At 45.0% G+C, this 23,442-nt stretch overlaps 1 protein-coding gene across 1 annotated transcript in view; it reads left to right on the forward strand.

The window, feature by feature from the left end:
• Nucleotides 1–13,786, forward strand: part of PIAS2 (protein inhibitor of activated STAT 2) — a 117,825-nt gene extending 104,039 nt beyond the window's left edge. The window contains exon 16 of the mRNA XM_073898252.1: nt 11,644–13,786. Coding sequence (XP_073754353.1) covers nt 11,644–11,673 — 30 coding nt within the window. The 3' untranslated portion in view covers nt 11,674–13,786. The remainder of the gene's footprint in view (nt 1–11,643) is intronic.
• Nucleotides 13,787–23,442: the final 9,656 nt, after the last annotated feature.

The following is a 23,442-nucleotide window of genomic DNA, read 5'->3' on the forward strand; positions in this document are numbered from 1 at the left end:
ATTTCATTCAGTATATTTTTCATCTCTGGAAGCTCATTTGGGGTCTAATTTTAGTCTCTTCCAAGTTGCTATTTGATTTTTGAGCATGTGGAATAAAGTTACAATAACTGTCTTACTGTCCTTATCAGCAAATTCTAACATCTGGGTCAGTTCTGGTTTGCTTTTGATTGATTGATATTTCTCCTAATTATTGGTCATGTTTCCCTGCTTCTTTGTATGCCTGGTAATATTTGTTTATGTGCCAGACATTGTAAATTTTACCTTGTCAAGTGCTGAATATATTTGTATTCCTATGAATATAGTTGAGCATTGCTCTGGGATACAGTTTTGTTACTTGGAAACATTTGATCCTTTCAGGTCCTGCTTTTAAGATTTGTAACTCCAGAACAGTGGTCTCTCTAGAGCTAACTATTCCCCACTACTGGGGCAAGATCTTCCCGGTTATTATACCCAGTGCCTCTTGAATTATGAGTTTTTACACTCTAGCTGTTGGGAATAGGTACTATTCCTGGCTCTGTGTGAGTGCTAAGCATTGTTCCCCCCTAATTCTTCCAGGTAGTTCTTTCCCCAACCTCAGATCATTTCCTCACACACACTTAGGGATAACCACGGGGATGAATTTCTTAGGGGGTGCCTTTCTGTTTAGCTCCTTGTCTCTGGCACTCTGTCTTGCAAATTCTCACCACCTTGGTCTCTCTGGGTTCTTGGCTCCATTTCCTTAATCCAGGGGCTCTTCTGGGCTCTGCCTAGGTTCTCTGTGCTGCAGGTGAGAATCTCTCTAGGCAGTAGGGTGCACCCCATTTGTTTCCTCACTCCTGGGGATCACTGTCTTTTGCCGCCTGATGTCCGGTGCCTTAGGAGCAATTGTTTTACATATTTTTTGGATATTTTGATTGTTGCAGGCATAAGGATACATCCAGTTCCTTCTTGGGTAGAAGGGAAGTCACTAAATTTTTTTTTTAATGTTTCAGATTTCTTTCCTGGAATGTAATGAGTGTTTGTGACAGAAAAATGAGATATAATACCACCTCTATTTTTATTTCATTCAGACCATTGTCATAAAAACATTCACATTCTTTTTTAAAGATTCCATTATTTATTTGACAGATTGACAGCGAGAGCAGGAACACAGCAGGGGGAGTGGGAGAGGGAGAAGCAGACTCCCCTCCAAGCAGGGAGCCAGACGTGGGGCTTGATCCCAGGACCCCAGGATCATGACCTGAGCTGAAGGCAGATGCTCAACGACTGAGCCACCCAGGCGCCCCAAAAACATTCACATTCTTAGGAGTGTTAGCAAATATAATAGAGTGATGACTTTTAAGTCTTGTTTTCAATTTGAAAAATGCTATCCTTGATAGTATTCTTTCTAAAAAATGAACTCATCGTAATTGAACAACTGTCAGAGTATTGACACATTCACCAACAGTGGATTATAGGACCAAGAGTGGATTGTGTTAATATAAAATTCAAATAATACAGGAATGACCCTGCCTGGGCCAGAAAGTCAAATGGAGCTCCATTCTACAAAAGAGGAAATGACCTGTTCCTTCCATTTCATCTGTTCATCACCTGCCCCTCACTGTTTTTCCTATACTGTTTGTCTCAGCCATAGTGTTTATTGAGACTTGTCTCGTTCCTGTAGAGAGTCCATGGGCTCTCTATTAGGTACTTTCTATTCTAATAGCCATTTCAGTAGATATTTCTGATACTTCTATTTTTTTAAAAACTGCTGATTGTGACCCACTGCATTGATTTCCTGACACATTAAACTGTGTCAACCAGCAGTTTAAAAAGCACTGCCTGACAACACTGGGTGTTGTCCACTTGGCTGCATGCAGACAGGTGTCTGGCCAGGTTAGTGCCTCCTGCTACAACAAGCAACTTCCAAACTGGCAGGTGGATAAGTGGGATGTAAAAAATAAAAAAATAAAATAAATAAAAATAAATCCAAATGATAGAAATAAAGGAGAGAAATAGAAACATCAAAATTGTGGGATAAATGGAAAGCATGTGTCTCATACATAAGTTTTTCTTAATCTCTGCTAAATCTCTACTTATTGACAAAGATGGTCATATGAGAGAATATGCTGTTTACAAAAGAATCTGAAACAAGAGCACAGAAATACTGGACTTAAATAGATAGCAGAAGATACATTAGGCAAACTCTAACCCAGAGAACATTGATGTAACTGTATTAACATCAGAACAGCCACAAAATTATCAGATAAAACAGTTTTGAAGTTACATGCACTTAGTAACATAGCCAAAATATCTATTGCAGAAAATGTCAGAACTGCATTGAGAATGAAAAAATCCAGTTGTAGGAAATAGTAACACACCTGCCTTTGTAATGAATAGAACAAGCATATTAAAAAATTAGAAATGTACCAAATTAAATAACATGAAAAACATGGTTTAGTGAACATATAGAGGACCCTATATCGACCAGCTGCAGAATACACATTCCTTTAGAGCACAAGTGGGACACGTCGTAAAAACTGACCAAAGACTAGGCCAGCAATTTCAAATCTCAAAGGGTTGAAGTACCAGAAGTATGTTCTCTGACCACAATGCAATTAAGCTAGAAGTCAGTGCAAAAAATCCTGTCTGGAAATTAAGAAACCTACTTGTAAATAACTCCTGAGTTCAAGAAGAAATAGTATTAGACAATAGGAAGTATTTAGAATTGAATGACAATGAAAACATGGTACATCAAAACTTTTGGGATGCAGCTAGAGTAATACTTGGAGGTTTGTAGCCTCAAAGATGTATATTAGAAAAGCTAGGCTGAAAATGGATGAGACAATCCATATAAAGTTAGAATAAGACTAGCATAGTAAATTAAAAAAGCAGAAATAAAATAGAAAAATACAATGGAGTGATCAATATGTTTTCATCCCAGCCGTTCACCCTCCTCACCATGCTGAGTTACCCTTCAGATTCCAGTTTAGCCATCCCTTTCTCTAGGGCCGTGGTTCTCTAAGTGTGCACTGGGAGACTCTGTCAGAACTGAGACTGAACCAAGACTCTGGGGGTGAGGCCTCCGGGGCTTTGCAAACTAAATGTATTTTAAGGAGTCCTGCAGGCAATTCTGATGCCCGTTTAAGTTTGAGAACCACTGCTCAACCCACTGCTCATACTTGAGTTTGTGTTAGAAGCCCCTGGAAAGCTGACTTAGGAGATCTGGGATGGGATTTCTAACAAGTTCCCAGGGGATAGTAATGCTGTTCTTTTAGAGGTTGCTGTTTTAGGGGCTCTTAAAAAATTGCTCAAGAGATTCTGATGGTTTAGTCTGGGCTGTGGCCTGGGCTTGGCAATCTTTTGAAATCTTCCTAGTGTTTCTAGTATGCAGCCAAGGTGAAGGGTCACTTCTCCAGGAAAACCCCAACAATCCCTGGCCTCCCCAGCTTTGGGTACAACTCTCTCTCAAGAGCTCTCCTGGCACTCTGGGCTTCCCTCCCCAGGAGTCATTGTCCTGCTGCCAAGGACAGACAACTATCTACTTACCTTTTCTCTCATCAGAAGGTAGACCTGTTGTAGGCAAGGATCTTGCCTCCTTTGCTCTTTTACCCTCAGTGCTTTGAAAGGCACTCAGTAAATATTTGTTGAATAAATAACACATAAAATACCTCTATTAGTAGTGCTCACCAGCATGGGGGATTGTTGGTGCTCTCCTTTGACATCAGTAGAAACACAAAGAAAAGCCTGTGTTCTGTGGTTTGGGATGAGGTCTCTGGAGGGAGAAGAACTAGAGCTATGCTTCCTGTCCCTTGGAATTGAGCAGTCTGGCCAGATCCTGAGGTAGCGGTTAAGAGTGTAGACTCTGGGGCTAGCCTGGGTTCAAATTCTGTGTCCCTCTCCACCACTCACTGCTTGTGTGATCTTGGCAGTTACTAAAGTGCTCTGTGTTCCAGCTTCCCCTCGTGCAAAATGAGGATAATTGGAGTACCTTCCCTTTGAGTTTGTCATTTTGGAGGATTAAAATACAGGTAAAGCCATGAGAGCAATACCCAGCTTCTATTAAGTACTATTATCACTCCCTTTCAGTTTATGGATGTGATCAAAATTATCTGATTATTTTAATCTCAGGTTAGAATAAATGGTTCTCATTTCCCAAGCCCCTAATTAAGCCCAAACATTCGCTTTTTACACCGCAAGTGTAAGCAAGATAAATAACAGTGAAGCAACACAAGCTAATAAAATTAGGAAACCACAAGGCATGAAAGTATTTGCTAGCATGAGTTCCTGTATTTCACTCAGTTTGAGTCCCTAATTTAAAATCAGTTTGGTTTTAAACTGAATGCTCTTTAGCATACTTTTTAATTGGATATATTTGGATATAATAAGGCTATTGCATTTTTCTTATTTTGTAACTAGGACCAGGCTTACGTTTTGTTGCTTTTATTAATACCCCCACCAATTTCTTTTCTTTGCAATTCTCCTCAGAGCTTACAGGTAAGATTGCTCTGAGCTCTGGAGAGAGGTAAAGATACTAAAACATATTTCCTGTGTTAGGGTACTGACTTTATTGGGGATATATAAAAAATGGCCTTTTCTATAACTTTTTTTTTAATCCCCGAAAAGCTATATCTCATAATCCCATGAGGAATACAGGGTAGAAATCTATTTCTTTCTCTCTCTCTCTCTCTCTCTCTCATTTTCCAAAGGGAAACTAAACTACAGACTATTCACCAAAGGTCAGACAGGACTCCAAACTGACTTCCAACCCAAGACCTTTCCCATCAGGCCCTGCTGTCCTGGGAGGAGCAGTAACCATCCTACATAGAGCTCGGGAGGAGGTCGTGGCAGGTGGGTGCCAAAGGACAGTGCAAGTTCACCCGTTTCATCCAAATCCACAAGCTCTAACCCCATGGTTCCCAGCCCCGGCTGCACATCAGAGTCACTTGGGGAGCGTTTTAAGAATTAACCTGTGACTGGGCCTCCACCTCTGACCGATTAAGTCAATTTCTGGAGAATGGGGGTCCAGCATGGGCACTTTTTAGAAAGCTCCAGGTGGGGGATCAGAGGGGGGGGTGCAGGTGGAGGTAGGTATTCCAAGGGGCAGCCGGGGCTAAGAACCCTTGTGCCTGGAAGTAGGAAGTACCTGGAATGAGTGAATAGGTGAGTGGACCTGTGGGGCTGTAGGAAGCTGCGGCCCACCGAGGCCCAGTCACCTGCTGTAGGGAAGGTTGATAATTCCCGAGGCTCCCGTGTACACAAGAGAGCCCTCGCTGCAAGGGAAAGCCTGCTGCAGTCAGGAATGGGGGTAGCAGGAGAAGTCCACCCTGAAGCTCCAGGTCCTTTTCTGTCTCTCTTTACTCCATCGTCCCCTCACACCCCAGCAGGGGAGCGGGGGGCGCTAGCCTCTGGGCGTTGGTGCTGAGTTAGGAAGCTACCCTGGCCCGCAGCCCTTTGAGGGAATATTGCTGCAGGTCCTTGGGGTGGTCAGGATGGTCCCTACCCAGACTTGAGAGAGCCCTCCAAGCCGGGGAGAGAGGACAGTGGGTTTCTGATGGTGACCAGTGCCCCTTCACGGCTGCTGCCCAAAGGTCTGATGGCCAGGGACAGCCAAAGGCATGTCAGGAGCTCTTCCCAAGCATGTCCAAAGAGCCAGTACTCCAGGGTGCCCACAGGAGCGGTGGCTGGTACCTGGAACCTCTTCAGACCCCAGCACCTCTTGGGTATGGGTGTGGGGGAGGCTCTCCCTGTGCCTGAGGCTGGATTTCCTACCTGTTCCGTGAGTGGGAGTGGGACGGAGGCACAAGCAGGATCATATTTATTGAGAGGAAATAAACACAAATGCCGGAGTTTATGAACAGATTTATTCCTGCTACGCATGCCACGAAAGAGAAAGGAATTAGCCTTCCTTGAGTGTCTAACAGTAGCTGACATTTAGTGACCCCTTCCTACGAGCCAGGCACTGGTTAGCTTGCTTAGTCAGCACAGTGACCCTGTGAGGGAGGCACTGATATCTCCATTACACAACGGAGACATTGAGGTGGCCACAGTCCCGCGCCAGTAAGAGGGAAACTGACATTCGAGTTCAAGGCACCTCGTTCCAGCCTCTTACTCGGATTGCTGGCTACGTTTTCACCTGCCTCTTCTTACTCAGTGCTCAAGACAGCCTTTCAGGCAAGTGGCATGTCACCCATTTTCCATCAAGGAGACTGGGGCACTGAGAGAGATAAACTTGTTTGACCCCTCACAGCTAGTAAATGCGGCGGGGAGAGGGGAGGCTCAAGATCTATCTGGTGATAAACACAAATTCTGACTCACCACATTACCTCTGCCAGATGCTTGGACTCATTCTGTCTCCCCTCCCTTCCGGAGGGAATAACCACAGAGCCAGGCCCTGCCCGGCCTCGCGAGGCAGACACATGTGCGTCTGTAATGTAAGTAATGACGTTGTGATGGGATACATGCTAAAACAGAGTTGTGGGTGAAGTCTTAGGGGCGGTGGGGTAGGGTAACGGCCCTGGCATGACAGAGGGAGGGCAAAGTTCTGGCCCAGAACCAAAGGAAGTAGGGAATTTTCAGGTGACTCGGCTCAGCTGACTCCTCCCCAAGTGAAGGTATTAGCATGAGAAAAGGCCCCAGAGAAGAGAGAACGTGGACTCAAAGATCCACATTTTGTAGAGTTTGGACATTATGCAGTTTTGGGGTCCCTCTTCGGGAAAATGCAGTATTAGGAAAACAAAGTTAGATAGGAAAGTAAATATTTACAGAGGGTGAAAAAGATCAGAACAGTTGCAAATTCGAAAAGCTGACTGTGTTGGAGGTCTGTAGGACCACCCTCGGGCTCTGTGATAAGCTAGAAGGACTCAGAAAAGCAGTTAGGCTAGTGGTTGTGGTTTATTACAGGGAGAGGATGCAGATGAAAATCAGCAAAGGGGAAACGCACAGAGGGTGGGGTCCAGGAGAGACCAGGTGCAGGCTTCTATTCGTCCTGTCCCGGTGAGGTTGCACGGGCAGCACAGAATTCTCCCATCCATGCTGTGCATCAACGTCTGCGAAGTGTCACCGAACAAGTGAGCCCACCTGAGACTTGTGTCCAGGGCTCGTACTGGGGGAGGTGTCAGTCGAACAGGCAAGCAGCTCCCATGCAGGTGATCTTAGCTACTCAGTGTCCAGCCCCCCAGAGGTCACACTGATAGGGTATGGCCCAGGGCTTTGGACACACAAAAGCAGGCATTCCCCATCGGTCTCACTGTTAGCCTAAACTATCTGTTCACACTGACAGAATGTGGCCCAAGGCCTCAGGTATTTAAAAACAACCTCTTATCAGGATAGTCCAAGGGCTCAGAAGTTCTCTCCCAGGAGCCCGTAAAGGACCAATCTTTGGAATGTGCAAAGTTTGAACAGTCTGAATCTGTTAAGCTAACCCTTTATTGCAGACTGATAAATACCACAAAAAGTCCAGCAGAAATTTTTTTTTTATTAACTGCTTGACATACCTCTATAAAACATTGCTCAGACATTACTGCATATTTTCATCTTTTCATAGTTTGTAAGATTTTCTATAGAGAGAACAGAAAGTTCAGTTTTCTAGTAGTTGGTCCGAATTTATTGCTGGTAGGATGCATACTCAGCTTCACAGACATACCCACTGTTCGTAGTACCACTCACTACAGGTTTGTGTTTGAAAAACACTGGAATTCTGATGCACTTTATTTCTCACAATTCCCATTAAGAAACATCATGCATTTATAATTGCCTATGTTGCATTATCTGCAAATTTTACCAATACCTATGACGGGTGAACACGTGCCTAGAGCCCTCGTAGGGCCTTTAAAGGGGTCCCGGGAGCTTAAGTTTCCTCAGCTTCGTGGTAAAACCTCCTCTGGATTAAAGAGTTAGTCACTGGCAGGCTAGCCTGTGCCCAACACAGTGCTGAGTTTCACAGGAGCAGCCCCGATCCCTGCTCACGAGTGCGCAGGCCTGTTAGGGAGAGTAAGGTGTAAAACCGTACAAATGAGGAACAAAATTGACTTCCAGGCCTGGGAGAATTTAGGAGGTGTCTTAGTCTGGGCTGAATTATCAAAGTAGCAGGGACAGGGTGGTTTACACACAACAGGCGTGTATTTCTCACCATTCTGGAGGCCAGAAGTCTGGGATCAGGGGGCCAGCACGGTTGGGTTCTGGCCCCTCTTCCGGGTCGCAGACCATTGACTGTTCATTGTAGCATGTGGTACAAAGAGAGAGCTCTGATCTCTTCATCCCCTTCTAAGGACCCTAATCCCATTCTTGAGGGCTCCAGCCTCATGACCTAATCACCTCCCAAAGGCCCCACCTCCCCATATCATCACATGGGCGGGGTAGGTGTCAACATCGGAATTCTGGGGGGACACAAACATTCTGTCTAGAGCAGGAGGTCTGCGAAGCTTTCTCCTTGAGCCCCCCTGCCCTGGGGTCCTAATCTTCAGATTTAGCTCTGACCCAGGACCACTGAGGACCAAAGGGCAGACTGGGGATAACTAAAGAAAGTGACGAATCGGGAAACTGCTTTATTACTAACAGAGTGAATTTTCTAAGAGATTCAAATCTAAGTGCCTCCTTCATTTAACATGTGTGGTAGTTTTTTACCAAAATTATTTAGTAAGCAAGATCGAAACTTATAAAGTGCAGTGTATAATTGACCACTGGTTTATTTGTATTTAATGGGTAAATGAAACAAATTATGGATACCAAAGTCTATTATGATAAAGATTTCAACAACAACAAACCAAAAAAACTGACATATGAACTAGTGAATAAAGTGCTTATATATTTTAAAAAGTTTTTAACTCCAGTCAACATACAGTGTTGTGTTAGTTTCAGATGTATAATGTAGTGATTCAGCACTTCCATACATCACCCTGTGTCATCACAAGTGCTCCCCTTAATTCCTATCACTTGTTTCACCCGGCCCCCCACCCCCTTCCCCTCTGGTGACCAGCAGTTGGTTCTCAATAGTTAAGAGTCTGTTTCTTGGTTTGTTTCTCTCTCTTTTTCCCCTTTGCTCATTTGTTTTGTTTTGTTTTTTAATTCCACATAGGAGTGAAATCAAATGGTATTTGTCTTTCTCTGACTGACTTCACTTGGCAGCATACTCTCTAAATATGTCATTGTAAATGGCAGGATTTCAGTCTTTTTTATGGCTGAGTGATATTCCATTGTATGTATACACCACATCTTCTTTATCCATTCATCTATCAATGGACACTTGGGCTGCTTCCATATCTTGACCATTGTAAATAACACTGCTATAAACATAGGGTGTGTTAAAGCGCATATATACACACATATATATATGCATTTTTATAGATTTTATTTGAGAGAGAGTGAGTGAGAGAGAGGATAGCAGAGAGTGTGGAGAACTACAACATATTACCAAGTTGGCTACAAAGAAAGTATTTTAAGAGGCGCCCCACCAGGCAGTATGGACAGCTAAGCTGTTTCCGGCACTAAGACACAGGAGTGGCGTGCGCGGCTAGACACAGGCAGCGCCCGCCTGAGCTCTGTGGGGAGGGACAGTCCTGGAGAAGGAAAGAGGCAGTTACAACCCTCAGACACAGGCTGCGCAGCAGGGATGCCCCTTGGCTCATGAAGCCTGCTCACCTGAGAGCTCCCCCCGGGGGATCGGCGACAGCCTCTGCAATTGGCAGCAATGGAGTTGTTAGAAGAAAAAAACCCGGAGGAGGTCGAGCTGCCTGAAATCAACATCGGTAGCGGAAGGCCGGTCCTGCACACCTGTCACCCAGCACAACATGTCACCGAACAGCAGCTACAATGTGAGCATCCGAGAGGCTGAGAGCCTTCTCCTTCAGCCTGTGGGCCCCACGCTGAAGGTTCTGATGACACCAATGGATGCCAGTTAGGTAGCCCCGTACGTGCCAAGCGCTTCCACGTACATCCTCTTATTTTTAATCATGCATCACCAGAGAATGATTTACCATGCTCTATGGAAAGAAAGATAACCTTGCAACTTAAAGCAGTCATTCTCAACCCTAGCTGCACCCTTGGAACACCTGGGGAGTTTTACAAACCTGTGGTGACCACACTGTACCCCAGGCCAACCAGAATTCAGGGGCTAGGAGCCAGGCAGAGCGGGCGCCCACAGTAGAGCTGCTTTCTGCTTTCTCGTGTATCTGGGCCTTGGCCTGCATGGGGGTTGGGAAGGGCCTCCGGCCCCTGAAGATGCCCTGCATCACTGCCCAGGAGCACCTGGCCCCGCAGTGGGAGGGACGTGGGGCCCGAGGCAGGAGGGCCAGAGTGGGGCAGCTTGGAAGGACTCTTGGGTGAACGGAGATTTAACGAAGCAGGAACTCAGCCTGCTGTCCAGCTGCCTTTAATTATCTGAATTTAGAAAGGAAGACAAGATTACGGCAAGTGCTCTATTTTATTTTAGCTCAGGCAAACCCAACACCATGGGTAGAAGGAGAAAAAGTAAAGGCCCCATTCAGAGCATACTTCCTCCGAGAATTCAGGAGATTTCTCATTTGTCTCCCTGTCAAGGACCATTTCATAACTCGGAGCAGCTGTTTTTCTTTTATGAGCCGTCTTCATTTTTTACCAAATGGCTGTGCGTGTTTTGGTCTATTTCTGTACTTTTGATTCTGTTCTTTCAGTAATCTGTCCCTTCACGTATCACTGCCATACTGTTTTAATTATCAAGGCTTTGTAATGCATTTTAATATCGTCAAGCCATTGCCCTCTTATTGTGCTGCTTTTTTTCAGAGTTGGAGGAAAAAGTTTAATCCAAGTCACAAGTTCATCTAGCCTAGATTTAATCTTTCATGTCAGTGCTTTGTGGAGTCCTTCCCTCCTTGGCCCTGGTCCCCGTTCTCTTTTCTTCATCTTTGGTGAAACTGTCTTTCAAATTAAATCTTGTAAGTAGATGAGGAGGAGTGGCTTAGGTGGGATGGGGGTGGTGGGGTCCTGGAAACGTTGCCACAGAAACCCATGTTCTGAAGAAGGGTCTAAAAATCCCTGACTTACGTACTTAGGATGCTGCATGGTAATCTGCTGGAAATGGCAAGCTGTTCTACTAAATAACTGTGATTAGTATCATTTTTATATTGACGGCTCATTAAAATTTTTTCCTCTTCTCACTGTGTAAACACTCCAATCTATTAACTATGAATAGTATTCTCTTAGCTGATGTCTTTGTCTCTCTTTCTTGCACATACACACACACACACACACACACACATCTCAGGGGACAGACCCAGACCTTGCCCCATTCTCCCCAGGACAAGTGTTAGGCATGGCATGATTTTAGGGCAACATTCTCTCCCTCTCTCTTTTTTTTTTTAAAGATTTTATCTATTTATTTGACAGAGAGAGACACAGCGAGAGAGGGAACACAAGCAGGGGGAGCAGGAGAGGGAGAAGCAGGCTTCCCACTGAGCAGGGAGCCTGATGTGGGGCTTGATCCCAGGACCCTGGGATCATGACCCAAGCCGAAGGCAGACACTTGATGACTGAGCCACCCACACGCTCCAGGGCAGCATTCTCTTAGCATCCTTCTTCATCTACTTATTAATGCCCCTCATTTCCTTTATAAGAGAAAAATCCTTTCATGACATAAAAGAAACTGGTAAGCATTATTGTGAATAAGCTCTACTCCAAGCACATAAGAATTTTTTTTTCTTTTTTGGACAGCTACCAAGCAAAAAGATGAGGAAACCATGAAGGCCACTGTGTGTCAAGGTCATAGGAAAGGGAGGATGGATATACAGAAGGCTCTGGGGACTTCACAATTTTGTTGTGGCCTCTAGTCATTATTTTTCTACCTGCATGTGTACAGTGAGAACGGTGGGCTCATGAGAGCTGGAGCCAGAAAGATAGGGTGCAGCCTTTAATTACGGAACCTTCATTTTTTCCTTATTGGTTAAGTCAGCCTGTTCAGCCATCATTCTGTTGAGCATCTACTGCATGCAAGATGCTGTGGAGAATACAGAAATTTAAAACCTCAAGGTTTTTATGATTTCTTGGAGAAATAGGCAACACAACCTCACAGAAATAGAAGCAAATGACAAATTTGCTGGATGATAACACAGGTGAAAATCTGCATGATCTTGGGTATGATGATGACTTTTTACATACAACATTGAAGGTAAAATCCACAAAAGAAATAATTGATAAGCTGCACTTAATTAAAACTAAAAACTCCTACTCTGAACTCTATAGAACACTTATGAAAGAAATTGAAGACGACAAAAAGAAATGGAAAAACATTCCATGCTCATGGATTGGAAGAACGAACATTGTTAAACTGTCTATACTACCCCAAAACAATCTACACATTAATGCAATCCCTATCAAAATACCACCAGCATTTTTCACAGAGCTAGAACAAACAATCCTGAAATTTATATGGAACCACAAAAGACCCCAAAGAGCCAAAGCAATTCTGAAAAAGAAAAGCAAAGCTGGAGGCATGATTCTGGACCGTCAAGCTGTATTACAAAGGTGTAGTCATCAAGCGAGTATAGTACTGACATAAAAACAGACATGTAGATCAGTGGAACAGAATAGAAAACCCAGAAATGGGCTCACAGCTCTCTGGTCAACTAATCTTTGACAAGGCAGGAAAAAAAAAATCCAATGGAGAAAAGTCTCTTCAACAAAGGGTGTTAGGAAAACTGGACAGCCACATGCAGAAGAATGAAGCTGGACCGCTTTCTTACACCATACACAAAAATAAATCCAAAATGGATGAAAGATCTAAGGAAGGTCTATAGGTGTTTATAGCAAGGTCTAAAGACCTCCTATGAGACAGGAAACCATCAAAATCTTAGAGGAGAACACAGACAGCAACCTCTTTGACCTTGGCTGTAGCAACTTCTTACTAGACATGTCTCTGAAGGCAAGGGAAACAAAAGCAAAAATGAATTATTGGGACCATCAAGATAAAAAGCTTCAGCACAGCAAAGGAAACAACCAACAAAACTAAAAGACAGCCTACAGAATGGGAGGAGATATTTGCAAATGACATATCTGATAAAGGGTTAGTATCTTAACTCTGTAAAGAACTTAACAATCTCAACACCCAAAAACCAAATACTCTGTATTTCTGTATAATAATAATAATCTAGTTAAGAAATGGGCAGAAGACATGAATAGGCATTTTCCAAAGTAAACATACAAATGGCTAATAGACACATGGAAAGATGCTCAGCACCACTCATCATCAGGGAAATACAAATCAAAACCATGATGAGATACCACCTCAACACCTGTCAGAATGGCTAATGTTAACAATGCAGTAAATGACAGAGGTTGTCGAGGATGTGGAGAAAGGGGAACCCTCTTACACTGTTGGTGGGAATGCAAACTGGTGCAGCCACTCTGGAAAACAATATGGAGGTTTCGCAAAAAAGTTAAAAATAGAACTACCCTATGACCCAGCAATTGCACTACTAGGTATTTACCCAAAGGATACAAAAATACAGATTTGAAGGGACACATGCACCCCTATGTTTATAGCAACATTATCAACGATAGCCAAACTATGGAAAGAGCCCAAATGTCCATCAACTGAGACATTTAGACATTAGACAGCTAAAGAAGATATGGTGTATATATACGATGGAATGTTACTCAGCCATCAAAAAGAAGGAAATCTTGCCATTTGCAGTGGTGTGGATGGAGCTAGAGTATATTATGCAAAGTGAAATAAGTCAGAGTAAGAAATACACTATATGATTTCACTCATATGTAGAATTTAAGAAACAAAACAGATGAACATACAGGAAGGAAAAAAAAGAGAGGCAAACCATAAGAGACTCTTAACTACAGAGAACAAACAGGGTTGATGGAGGGTGGTGGGTGGGGGATGGGCCAGATGGGTGGGCCTTAAGGAGGCCACTTGTTATGATGAGCACTGAGTGTTATATGTAAGTGATGAATCACTGAATTCTACTCCTGAAACCAATATTACACTATATGTTAACTAACTAGAATTTAAAAAAATTTTGAAAAAATAAAAACTAAAAACTCCTGCTCTGCAAAAGTCATTGTAAAGAAAATGAGAAGGTGAGACACAGGGAGAAAATATTTGCAGAAGACATTTCTGATAAAGGATCGTTGTTCTAAATATACAAAGACCTCTTAAAACTCAACAATAAGAAAACAGCTCCATTTAAAAAATGGGCAAAAGTAAAAAGATAGGCAAAAACCCAGATACCTCACCAAAGAAGACACACAGATGGCAAGTAAATATATGAAAAGATGCTCAAATGAGAGGTCATTATGGAAGTGCAAACTAAAACAACCTATTAGAATGGCCCAAATCCAAAACACTGACAACACCAAAGGGTGGCCAGGATGTGGAGCAACAGGACCTCTCATTCACTGCTGGTACGGCCGCATTGGAAGCCAGTTTGGCAACTTCTTACAAAATTAAACATCCTTTTACCATATGATCCAGCAATCGTGCCCCTTTGTCTTTACCCAGAGCAGTTGAAAGTTTGTGTCCACTCAAAAACCTGCACATTGATGTTTATAGCAGCTTTAGTCATAATAGCCCAAACTTGGAATCAATAAAGATGTCCTTCAGTAGGTGAATGGATAAACTGTGCACATCCAAACAATGGAATGGTGAGTACAGCACTGACAAGAAATGAGCTATCAAGCCATGAAAAGACATGGCGGAACCTTAGATGCATGTTACTAAGTGAAAAAAACCAATCTGAAAAGGCTACATACTGTGTGGTTCCAACTATATGACATTCTGGAAAAGGCAAAAGTGTGGAGATAGTGAAAAGCTCAGGGGTTGGTAAAGGTGGGGATGGGGGAGGAGAGATAAATAGGCAGAGCACAGGGGAATTTTAGGGCACCAAAACTACTCTGTGAGATACTATAAGGATGGATACATGTCATTATACATTTGTCCAAACCCATCTAATGTACAACACTGAGTGAACTGTAATATGAACTATGGACTCCAGATGATAATGATGTGCCCGTGCAGGTTCACTGATTGTGACACATTTCCTGTTCTGGTGGGGATGGTGGTGGTGGGGGAGGCTGTGCATGTGGGGGGAAAGTGGGGTGGGGGTACATGGGAACACTCTGTACTTTCTGCTCAATTTTGCTGTGAACCTAAAACTGCTCTGAAAAATAAAGTTGTGTTGTTTTTTTTAAAGGCAGTCTACACAAACACTTTGAACTTCCTCGGCTTAAAAAAAACTTCATGGAAATGCCAACTATCAATTGTTGCCTCTAAACAAAGGAATTATTGGTTAAGAAAAAATGAGTTTCAGGGGCACCTGGGTGGCTTAGTCAGTTAAGGGTCCAACTCTTGATTTTGGCTCATGTCATGATCTCAGGGCCGTGAGATTGAGCCCCAAGTTGGGGTTCTTTCTCTCCTTTCTGCCCTTCCCTCTCCACCTCCCCCGCCCTCACTTGCACGCTCTCGAAAGAAAGGGAAGGAAAGGAGGAAGGAAGGAAGAAAAAGAAAGAAAGAGAGAGAGAGAGAGCGAGAAAGAAAGAAGAAAGAAAGAAAGAAGAAAAGAAAAAATGAGTCCCAGACCTAAATATAATTCCTGAAGCTGTGAAACTTACAGAAGGAAACAGAGAGAGAATCTTTATGATCTTGTGTTCGGCAGTGACTTCTTAGTCAACACCATAAACACTCACTAGGAACAAAGATACTCTGAACTTCACTAAAATAAAATTCTGTTGTTTCAAAACACACTGTTGAAAAAATTAAAAGGGGAGTTGCAGACTGGGAGAAAATACTTGCAAAAGACACATCTGTATCTGGAAAAAAAATATAGGTATGTGTAAAAATTTAACTAAGAATAAGAAAACAAACAACCAATTATTAAATAGGCAAAATATTTGAACAGAAATTTCACCAAAGAATAGACACGGATGGCAAATGATGTATACATTAGCACAGCTGTAGAGGGGGAATAAATCCATGGGGGAGAATAAACAGATCGCCCATGGAAAAGAATTCCAAATAACTCTACCCTGAAAGATGTGGACCATAACTCTCCACTCCTTATGCGGGGCTACACACGGTGAAGACTTCTTTCCCAAGGGTATAGCACAGAGAAGGGGTGAAGTAACGTTGCAGTGAAGGCTGACAAACTCTGCTTCAAGGTCAAAATCAACAGTGATTAGTTATGTTGATAGTATGTGCTCTTGACACGATATGATGAAAATGGCACTTTACCTCTGTGGTCTTCTTGCCAAATACCAATAAGCTCAGTCTAATCATGAGAAAAGAATCAGATGAACCCCACTTGAAGGGCATTCTACAAAATACCTCCTCAAAACTGTCATCACAAACAAGGAAACTGAGAAGCTGTTACAGTCCAAAGGAGCCTAAAGACACATGACAACTAAATGTAATGTGGTGTTCAGGATGGGATCCTGGAACAGAAAAGGGACTTTAGGTAAAAACTAAGGAAATATTACACACTGGACTCTAGTTAATAACATCATATCAGTATTGTTCATTAATTGTGAAAGATGCACCACACTAATGTAATTTGTTGACAATAGGAAAAACTAAGTGTGGGTTATTTAGGAGCTCTCTGTACTACCTTTACAATGTTTTTTTAAATCTAAAAACTTTTTTTTTTTTTGAAGTAGGCTCCATGCTCAGCGTGGAGCCCAGTGTGGAGTCCAGTGCGGGGCTTGAACTCACAACCCTGAGATCAAGATCTGAGCTGAGATCAAGAGTCAGATGCTTAACTGACTGAGCCACCCAGGTGCCCCAAATCTAAAACAGTTCTAAAAAATAGTTTATTTTTAAAATGCTGTTTACAATAACATCAAAAAACATAAAATACTTAGGAAGAAATTTAACAAAAGATGTGGGAGGCCTGTATGCTGAAAACTATAGAGCAGAGCTGAGAGAAACTCAGTAAGATATGAGTAAATGGAGATGTATTCTATGTTCATAGATTTGAAGACTTAATTTGGTCCAGATGTCATATTGTTAAGATGCTATCCCAATTATAATCCCATCAGACTTTTTGCAGAAATTGGAAAGCTTATTCTAAGATGTACATGAAATTGCAGAAGGACCTAGAATAAGCAAAACAGTCTTAAAGATTGAAGTTGGAGAATTTATACTGCCAGATTTCAAGACACACTATGAAATTATAATAGATAGGACAATATGGTATTGGCATATGGATAACTAAATAGATCAATGGAATAGAATATCAAATCTAGAGGTAAGCCCATAGAGTATAACTTGATTTTTAACAAGAGCACTAAATGAATAATGGGGGAAAGGAATGTCTTTCCCAAAAATGGGACTGGAACACTGAATGTCCCTATGGAGCAGAAATGAACCTTGACCTCTACCTCACACCATACAAAGATTAATTTGAAATAGGTCCTAAATTTAAGTGCAAAAGGTAAATCTACAAAGCTTCTAGAGAAAACATTCTTAAAACACCTAAGTCCCTAATCATAGCAGAAAAACATGGGTAGATTTGACTTCATCAAAATTAAAAATTTCTACTAATCAAAAAAACTTATAATCATGTCAGAAATAAAAACACAGACCACATTCCAGGAGGAAATATTTATCAGCCACTTTGACAAAGAACATGTATCCAGAATGTATCTTGAAAGCCTCCTACAAATCAATAATAAAAGACAACAGCATTATGAAAAGGACAAAAGACCTATGCAGGTTCTTCATAAAGAAAGATATAAAAATGGCTAATAAGCATATGAAAAAGCTACCCATTTTTCTTCCTCCTCCTCCTACATCTTCTTTAGGCACAGGTATTGGATAAGTGGGGGTGGCATCATTCACTCAGTGTATTAGGGTTCTCCAGAGAAACAGAACCAATAGGGTGTGTGTGTGTAGAGAGAGAGAGAGAGAATGTTTAAGGAATTGTCTCTCGTGATTGTGGGGGTTGGTGAGTCCTAAATCTGCAGGGCAGGCTGGCAAGCTGGAGACCCAGGGAAGAGCTGATGTTGCAGCTCGAGACTCAAGGTAGTCCAAATGCAGAATTTCCCCTTCCTTGGGGGGAGGTTGATCTTTTTTTTCCTAGGGCCTTCACCTGATTGGATGGGGCCCACCCATATTGTGAAGAGTAATCAGCTTTATTCAAAGTTTTCTGATTTAAATGTTAATCTCATCTAAAAAATGCCTTCACTGAAGCATGTAGAGTAGTGTTTGACCAAATGTTGGGTACTGGCCCTGGCCAAGTCGACACATAAAACTGACCAACCCATTGAGCAAGCATTAACTGAACACAACTTCCCTAGGTATGCCCACTGGTGATACAGCAATGAAGGAGAGGTTGCTGTTCTCAGCTCTCTCCCAGTCCGGCAGGTTTAGCAGCTTGCACACCCAGAGAGAGAGGCAATGAACTCACCCAGCTGGTGGGCATGAAGGAGTAGAGTGTGGGAAAGCTTTCCAAGGGAGATGACAATTGAACTGACTCTTGAAGATTTATTGCTGTATTCTGAGCTCCTAGAACAGGGCTTGGCACAGAGCAGTGCTCAAAAAATATTTGTGAATGAGGTCAGAAGCTATGGAAAGAGAATAGAGCGGGACAGTGATAATCCTTGCATGCCTGGCTAAGGAGTCAAATGCGGTGAAGAGCATCTGATGGGTTTTAAACAGTGCGTGAGATCGGCGTTGCGAAGTCTCGTGACAATGTGGAGAACAGACTCTAGAGGCTGGCAGGGAGGTTGGAAAAACAGTCCAGAGTGTACTACATTAGACCAGGAATGACATGAATAGGCAGCTAACTAAGACATTGGCAAACCTAATTGGTGAGGGACGGAGAAGAGAGATTTAGGGGCCAGGACTGAATGCTGGAGAGGCTCCGGGGAGGAACCCAGCACAGGACGGGGCCTCACACACCATTATTTTCACAGATGAGGAGTCTGAGACCCAGAGAGGGGATGCAACTTGCCCATGGCCACACAGCATGCTGAGAGAATGTATTAGACCAGAACCCAGGTCCTGTCTCTGATCAGGTGCTCCTTCCATGCTGGATGGACCGTGTCCTGCTGTCTCTTGCTCTCCCAGCCAACCTTGTCCTCAGGGAAGTTTCCAGTGTCCTCGGAGCGTCTGCAGTGGGAGATGAGTCCCCAGGCGGCCTCACTCAGCACCACCTCTGGCTGCGGAAGAAAAGGCCACAGCACTGCTGAGAAGCTGGGGAGTCTGGGGGATGGTGCTGGGGGCAGGGGTCACCTGAGGATTCTTCTGGGCACAGTCCTCATCCCTGAGTATCTCCCTCGTCATGGCTGAGGCTGACCCTGAGTGGCGGCTGTTATTTTAAGTAATTCACGTTGGAGGGAGGAAGTGAGGGAAATGTGAAAATGCATAGCTATTGCAAGATGTGTGTGATAAATGAAACAGGGAACATAAAGACAGACGAAGAAGCACATCTGTTATTTTCCTCCTTTTTATAGCAACCTGTAAGGCAGACTTTTCACACTAAGTAGGAACCCCTTAGCTCCTGAGCAGTCTTCTGGCCCCAGCCCTCATTAGCCCCGACGGGAGCAGTGGAGGAGGGTGCTTGCTGCCGGGGCCGCGAGAACTCGCGTGAGCCCCCAGAACCGCACCCCACTCCAGGCCCTCCCAGCAGGGCAGAAACCAAGGTTTTGTCCGGGAGCGGGTTGGTGGCTTCCTCTCCATTTATTGAAGTGTGGGGCGGCTCCCTCAGCCAGTCCCTAAACCCAGGGACATCTGCTCCCAGACTGCTCCTTACAAGCAGCTGGGAATGCAAAGGGGACGTTCGTAAGAATAGAGACACGGCTCCCTTCGCGTGGGGAAATACTGACATTCTTTCTCTCAAGTCACTTTGCCTCTTTTTAGAGGTGGATGGTGTGCCCGGTGCCCGCGTGCCAGTGTTGTAGGGAGCTGGGGCCGACGCAGCCAGAGGATGCTGAGCTTTCTTCAGGGGGCTCTTCTCTTTGTTCCGAGGCCCACCAGCTGCTGTGAGGAAGGATCTAAGGGCTGCTGGGGGGACCAAGGCCCCCAAAACAAGCCAAGTCAGCCTTCTTGGGGCCTCGGACTTTCCCTGGGAGCCTCCTTCAGAGTGAAGCATCGATGCCGAGGTTAAAAACAAATCACCCTGGGAGCGCGTCCAGATGAAGCTGTGGGTCACTGGGGCCTCAGCTCTCATCAGGTCATTTCTGTCAATTGTAGGATTCAAGGGAAAGAGCAGGTCGGCTCCTTCCTGGGTGGCAGTCAGCCCTGAGGGGAGCTGGGGCAGCTTCGGAGGAGTGAAAAAGACATCTAAAGACAGAGGGGAGGGAGGAAGGGAGGGAGCTTTTCAGGGGAGTGACCAAATACTTGGGATGACTGCCACAAGGCAGGCAAAAGAGCAGGGAAAAGCCTCATCCAGGAGTGTGGGGGGCTCTGTGGGGCTGGAAACCACCGTCTCCAGAAGTGCCTGTCAGCATGACTGTGTTACTTTCTCCAGCAGCAGGCCAGCAGGAGTGGGTGGTGAAATCATCACCGGCTGGGGATGGACCAGGGGGGTACAGCCGGAGGACTGTCCTCCCTCCTCCTCCCTCTTATTTGGGGCAGGAAGTAAGCAGTGACTGGGTGAGGCTATGTGACTGGGTTCTGGCTGTTGGGATGTAAGAGGAACATGTTGCATGGGGAGGCTCTCTTCCTCCATTGTGCTGTCTGGAATGTAGACACCATGGCTGGAGCTCCAACAGCCATTTTGGACTCTGAGACAATGTGCTAGAACATGAGCAAACAGCAAGAGAAGAGGAGCATGGGTCCCTCGTGCACTTAGAGCTACCATCCCACCCCTGAGCTAACCACCTCTGGATTTCTTTCTTTCTTTCTTTCTTTCTTTCTTTCTTTCTTTCTTTCTTTCTTCTTTCTTTCTTTCTTTCTTTCTTCTTTCTTTCTTCTTTCTTTCTTCTTTCTTTCTTTCTTTCTTTCTCTTTCTTTCTTCCTTTCTTTCTTTCTTTCCTTTCTTTCTTTCTTTCTTAAGATTTTATTTATTTATTTGACAGAGAGAGAGACAGCAAGGGAGGGAACACAAAAAGGGGGAATGGGAGAGGGAGAAGCAGGTTTCCCGCTGAGCAGGGAGCCCGACGCGGGGCTCAATCCCAGGACCCTGGGATCATGATCCGAGCCAAAGGCAGACGCTTAACAACTGAGCCACCCAGGCGCCCCTGGATTTCTTTTATGTGAGAGAGAAATACACTTAAAATACATTTTAAGAAGGGTTATTTTGGGTTTTCTATTATATACCACTGAACCTGATCCTGATAGAAACAAACCAAGCATGAGGAAATCGTGGGTAATTATAAGAATGTCAGTAAAGTGATTGACCACGAGGTTTTATTTAGTGAAGCAGGAAAGGACAAGAAGCCGGGAGGTGGCCCGTACACTGGAGAACGGGGACTCCAGCCCCATTCTAACACAGCAGAGCAGGCTAGTGGGGGCTGAAGATCTTTAAGAATGAAAAGTGGGAAGTTGTGGTTAGAAAGTAGAATTTCTGACTTTATGCTTTCAGAATGTGCTTGACAAGACGCGGTCATGGTATGCGCTAACATTACCTGAATGCTTCCCGTGCCTCTGACTGCCTTTTAAGTGGGTGAGGGTGTGCTCAATCTCAGTCCCCAGCGTAACCCTGGAAGGTAGTTTCTTTTATTAACCTATTTCATAAAGAAAGAAACTGAGGCTCAGAGAAGGCAAGAAACTTTTCCAGGGAGACAAAATGTAACTGGCTGGATCACCATTAGAACCAAGGCAGCCTGACTGCAGAGCCCAAGTTCTTGGCCAGGCTTCTCTGCCTCCCGCAATGGGGGCTCCCCCAGGGGGAGGGAGGAGAAGCATGCAGGCGCAGGGAGGTGGAGGCCCGTGAGGCTGGCTCATGGTTGCATCTTCTGGATGGCCGTCCCAACCTCCCAGCCTGGAGGCAGGAGGCCAGGGCAAGGGGAAGGCAGCCAGCCTCAGTACCAAACATTGAGTTTACAGAGCAGGCTGAGGAGAGGGTGGGCCATTGGTGATGGGAGCCTGGAAAAGGTATGAAGGGCTCGGATCTGGCCACCCAAGAGCAAGCTGACTCTGCCCTGGGTCCTGGGGTCCTGCGGCTTGGGGGAGAGCACAGGAGTCTAGGGAACATGCACCCTGCAGCAGGAAGCAGGAGGGTGGGCTCTGGGACCTGGGGGACTGGGGGCCTGGGGGCCTGGGTGCAGATCCCACTCTCTCCTCTACCTAGCTCTGGCACCTTGGACAGTTACTGAACCTTTTGTGCCTCTGTGTCCCCAGGTGTGTAAGCTCCATAACAGTTCCTTCATCTACCTTCATTCAAGGGAGATTACACGCATTAAGAGCAGGGAAGTGCCATGAAGAGTGCCTAGCACACAGTGAGCGCTCAGGGCCCCGGTGGTGCTGTTCCACACCCCGGTGGAGAAGGAAAGGAGCTGTGACATGGTGAGCAAGCGGAGGACAGGATTCCAGAGCAGACAAGGAGAAACCGCAGGGCTTGGCTGAACCACCTCCATGGGAGGCTGTCATTCTTGTGCTCTGCACTTCACTTTGTTCACATCCCTAGGCCTCCTCTCCTAGGGTTACTTGCTTGTCAGTCTTCTTTGTCTCAAAGAAGGAAAGACCCGGCCCCTTCTAAATAAATGTCTGAACACCTTAGGGAGGGATGAGGAGTTTCCCCCGAGCCCCCAAACTACACAGAGGCATGTCTTGCCCAGCACCCATCCCAGGGACATTATCCAGGAGTAGTTGTTGGATAATGGCAGGGACAGCCCAGTGCTGCCAACATGGCCAGGCCGGGGCCTGACTTTGGTTCACTGTCCTCCTCCTCCCACCAGCTGCCCAGCTTGCCCCCTCCCAGCCCTGCCCCTGTCCTGGCCACAGACGCTGCCTTGACCCTGAATGCTCCACATTCTGTCTGCTCCTGGAGGGTCCCACACGCTCTTTGCATGGCCAGCTATTTACTCCTTGGTGTCTGCAGTTATTATTAGACACCACCAGAACCCAATCCTGCTGGGGAAGGTTTTATCAGCAGGTGTTGTAAGGCTGGCCATTGTGTATCTATTGAGGAAACCCTCTTGCGGGGCAGAGACAAGCATGAAGGTGACAGTGAACCAGTTAAGGAACCAGGCACCTCTGGGCCAAAGAAGCATCTGGACGGCCGGGGGCCCGTGGGCGGGTCCGAATTGCCTGCCTGGTCTCAGCCCCTCTGGGGTAGGAGGGCTGCAACTCCAGGACACATGCTGGTGCAGCCTCAGAGCTCAGAGGCTGGCCCTTCCTTGGCCGCCGACCCACCGGGCAGTGTAGGGCAGGCCATTTTGCCTCAGTGGACGTCTCGGCATCTATCTGTGAAATAGAGGTAATGAGTGCCTCCCGGGGCTCTTAAAAGGCCCAACCAAAGGAATAAAAAGGAAAATGCAGTGACCGTCACATGGGCCACCATGCACGGAGTGCCCAGCATGCTGCCGGACGGTGATCTGACCCACAGGACAGAGATGGTGTCT

This window comes from Callorhinus ursinus, unplaced genomic scaffold, assembly GCF_003265705.2.
Source record: "Callorhinus ursinus isolate GAN/ISIS: 27379988/994484 unplaced genomic scaffold, GSC_fseal_2.0 scaffold11, whole genome shotgun sequence".
NCBI classification, from domain to species: Eukaryota; Metazoa; Chordata; class Mammalia; order Carnivora; family Otariidae; genus Callorhinus; species Callorhinus ursinus.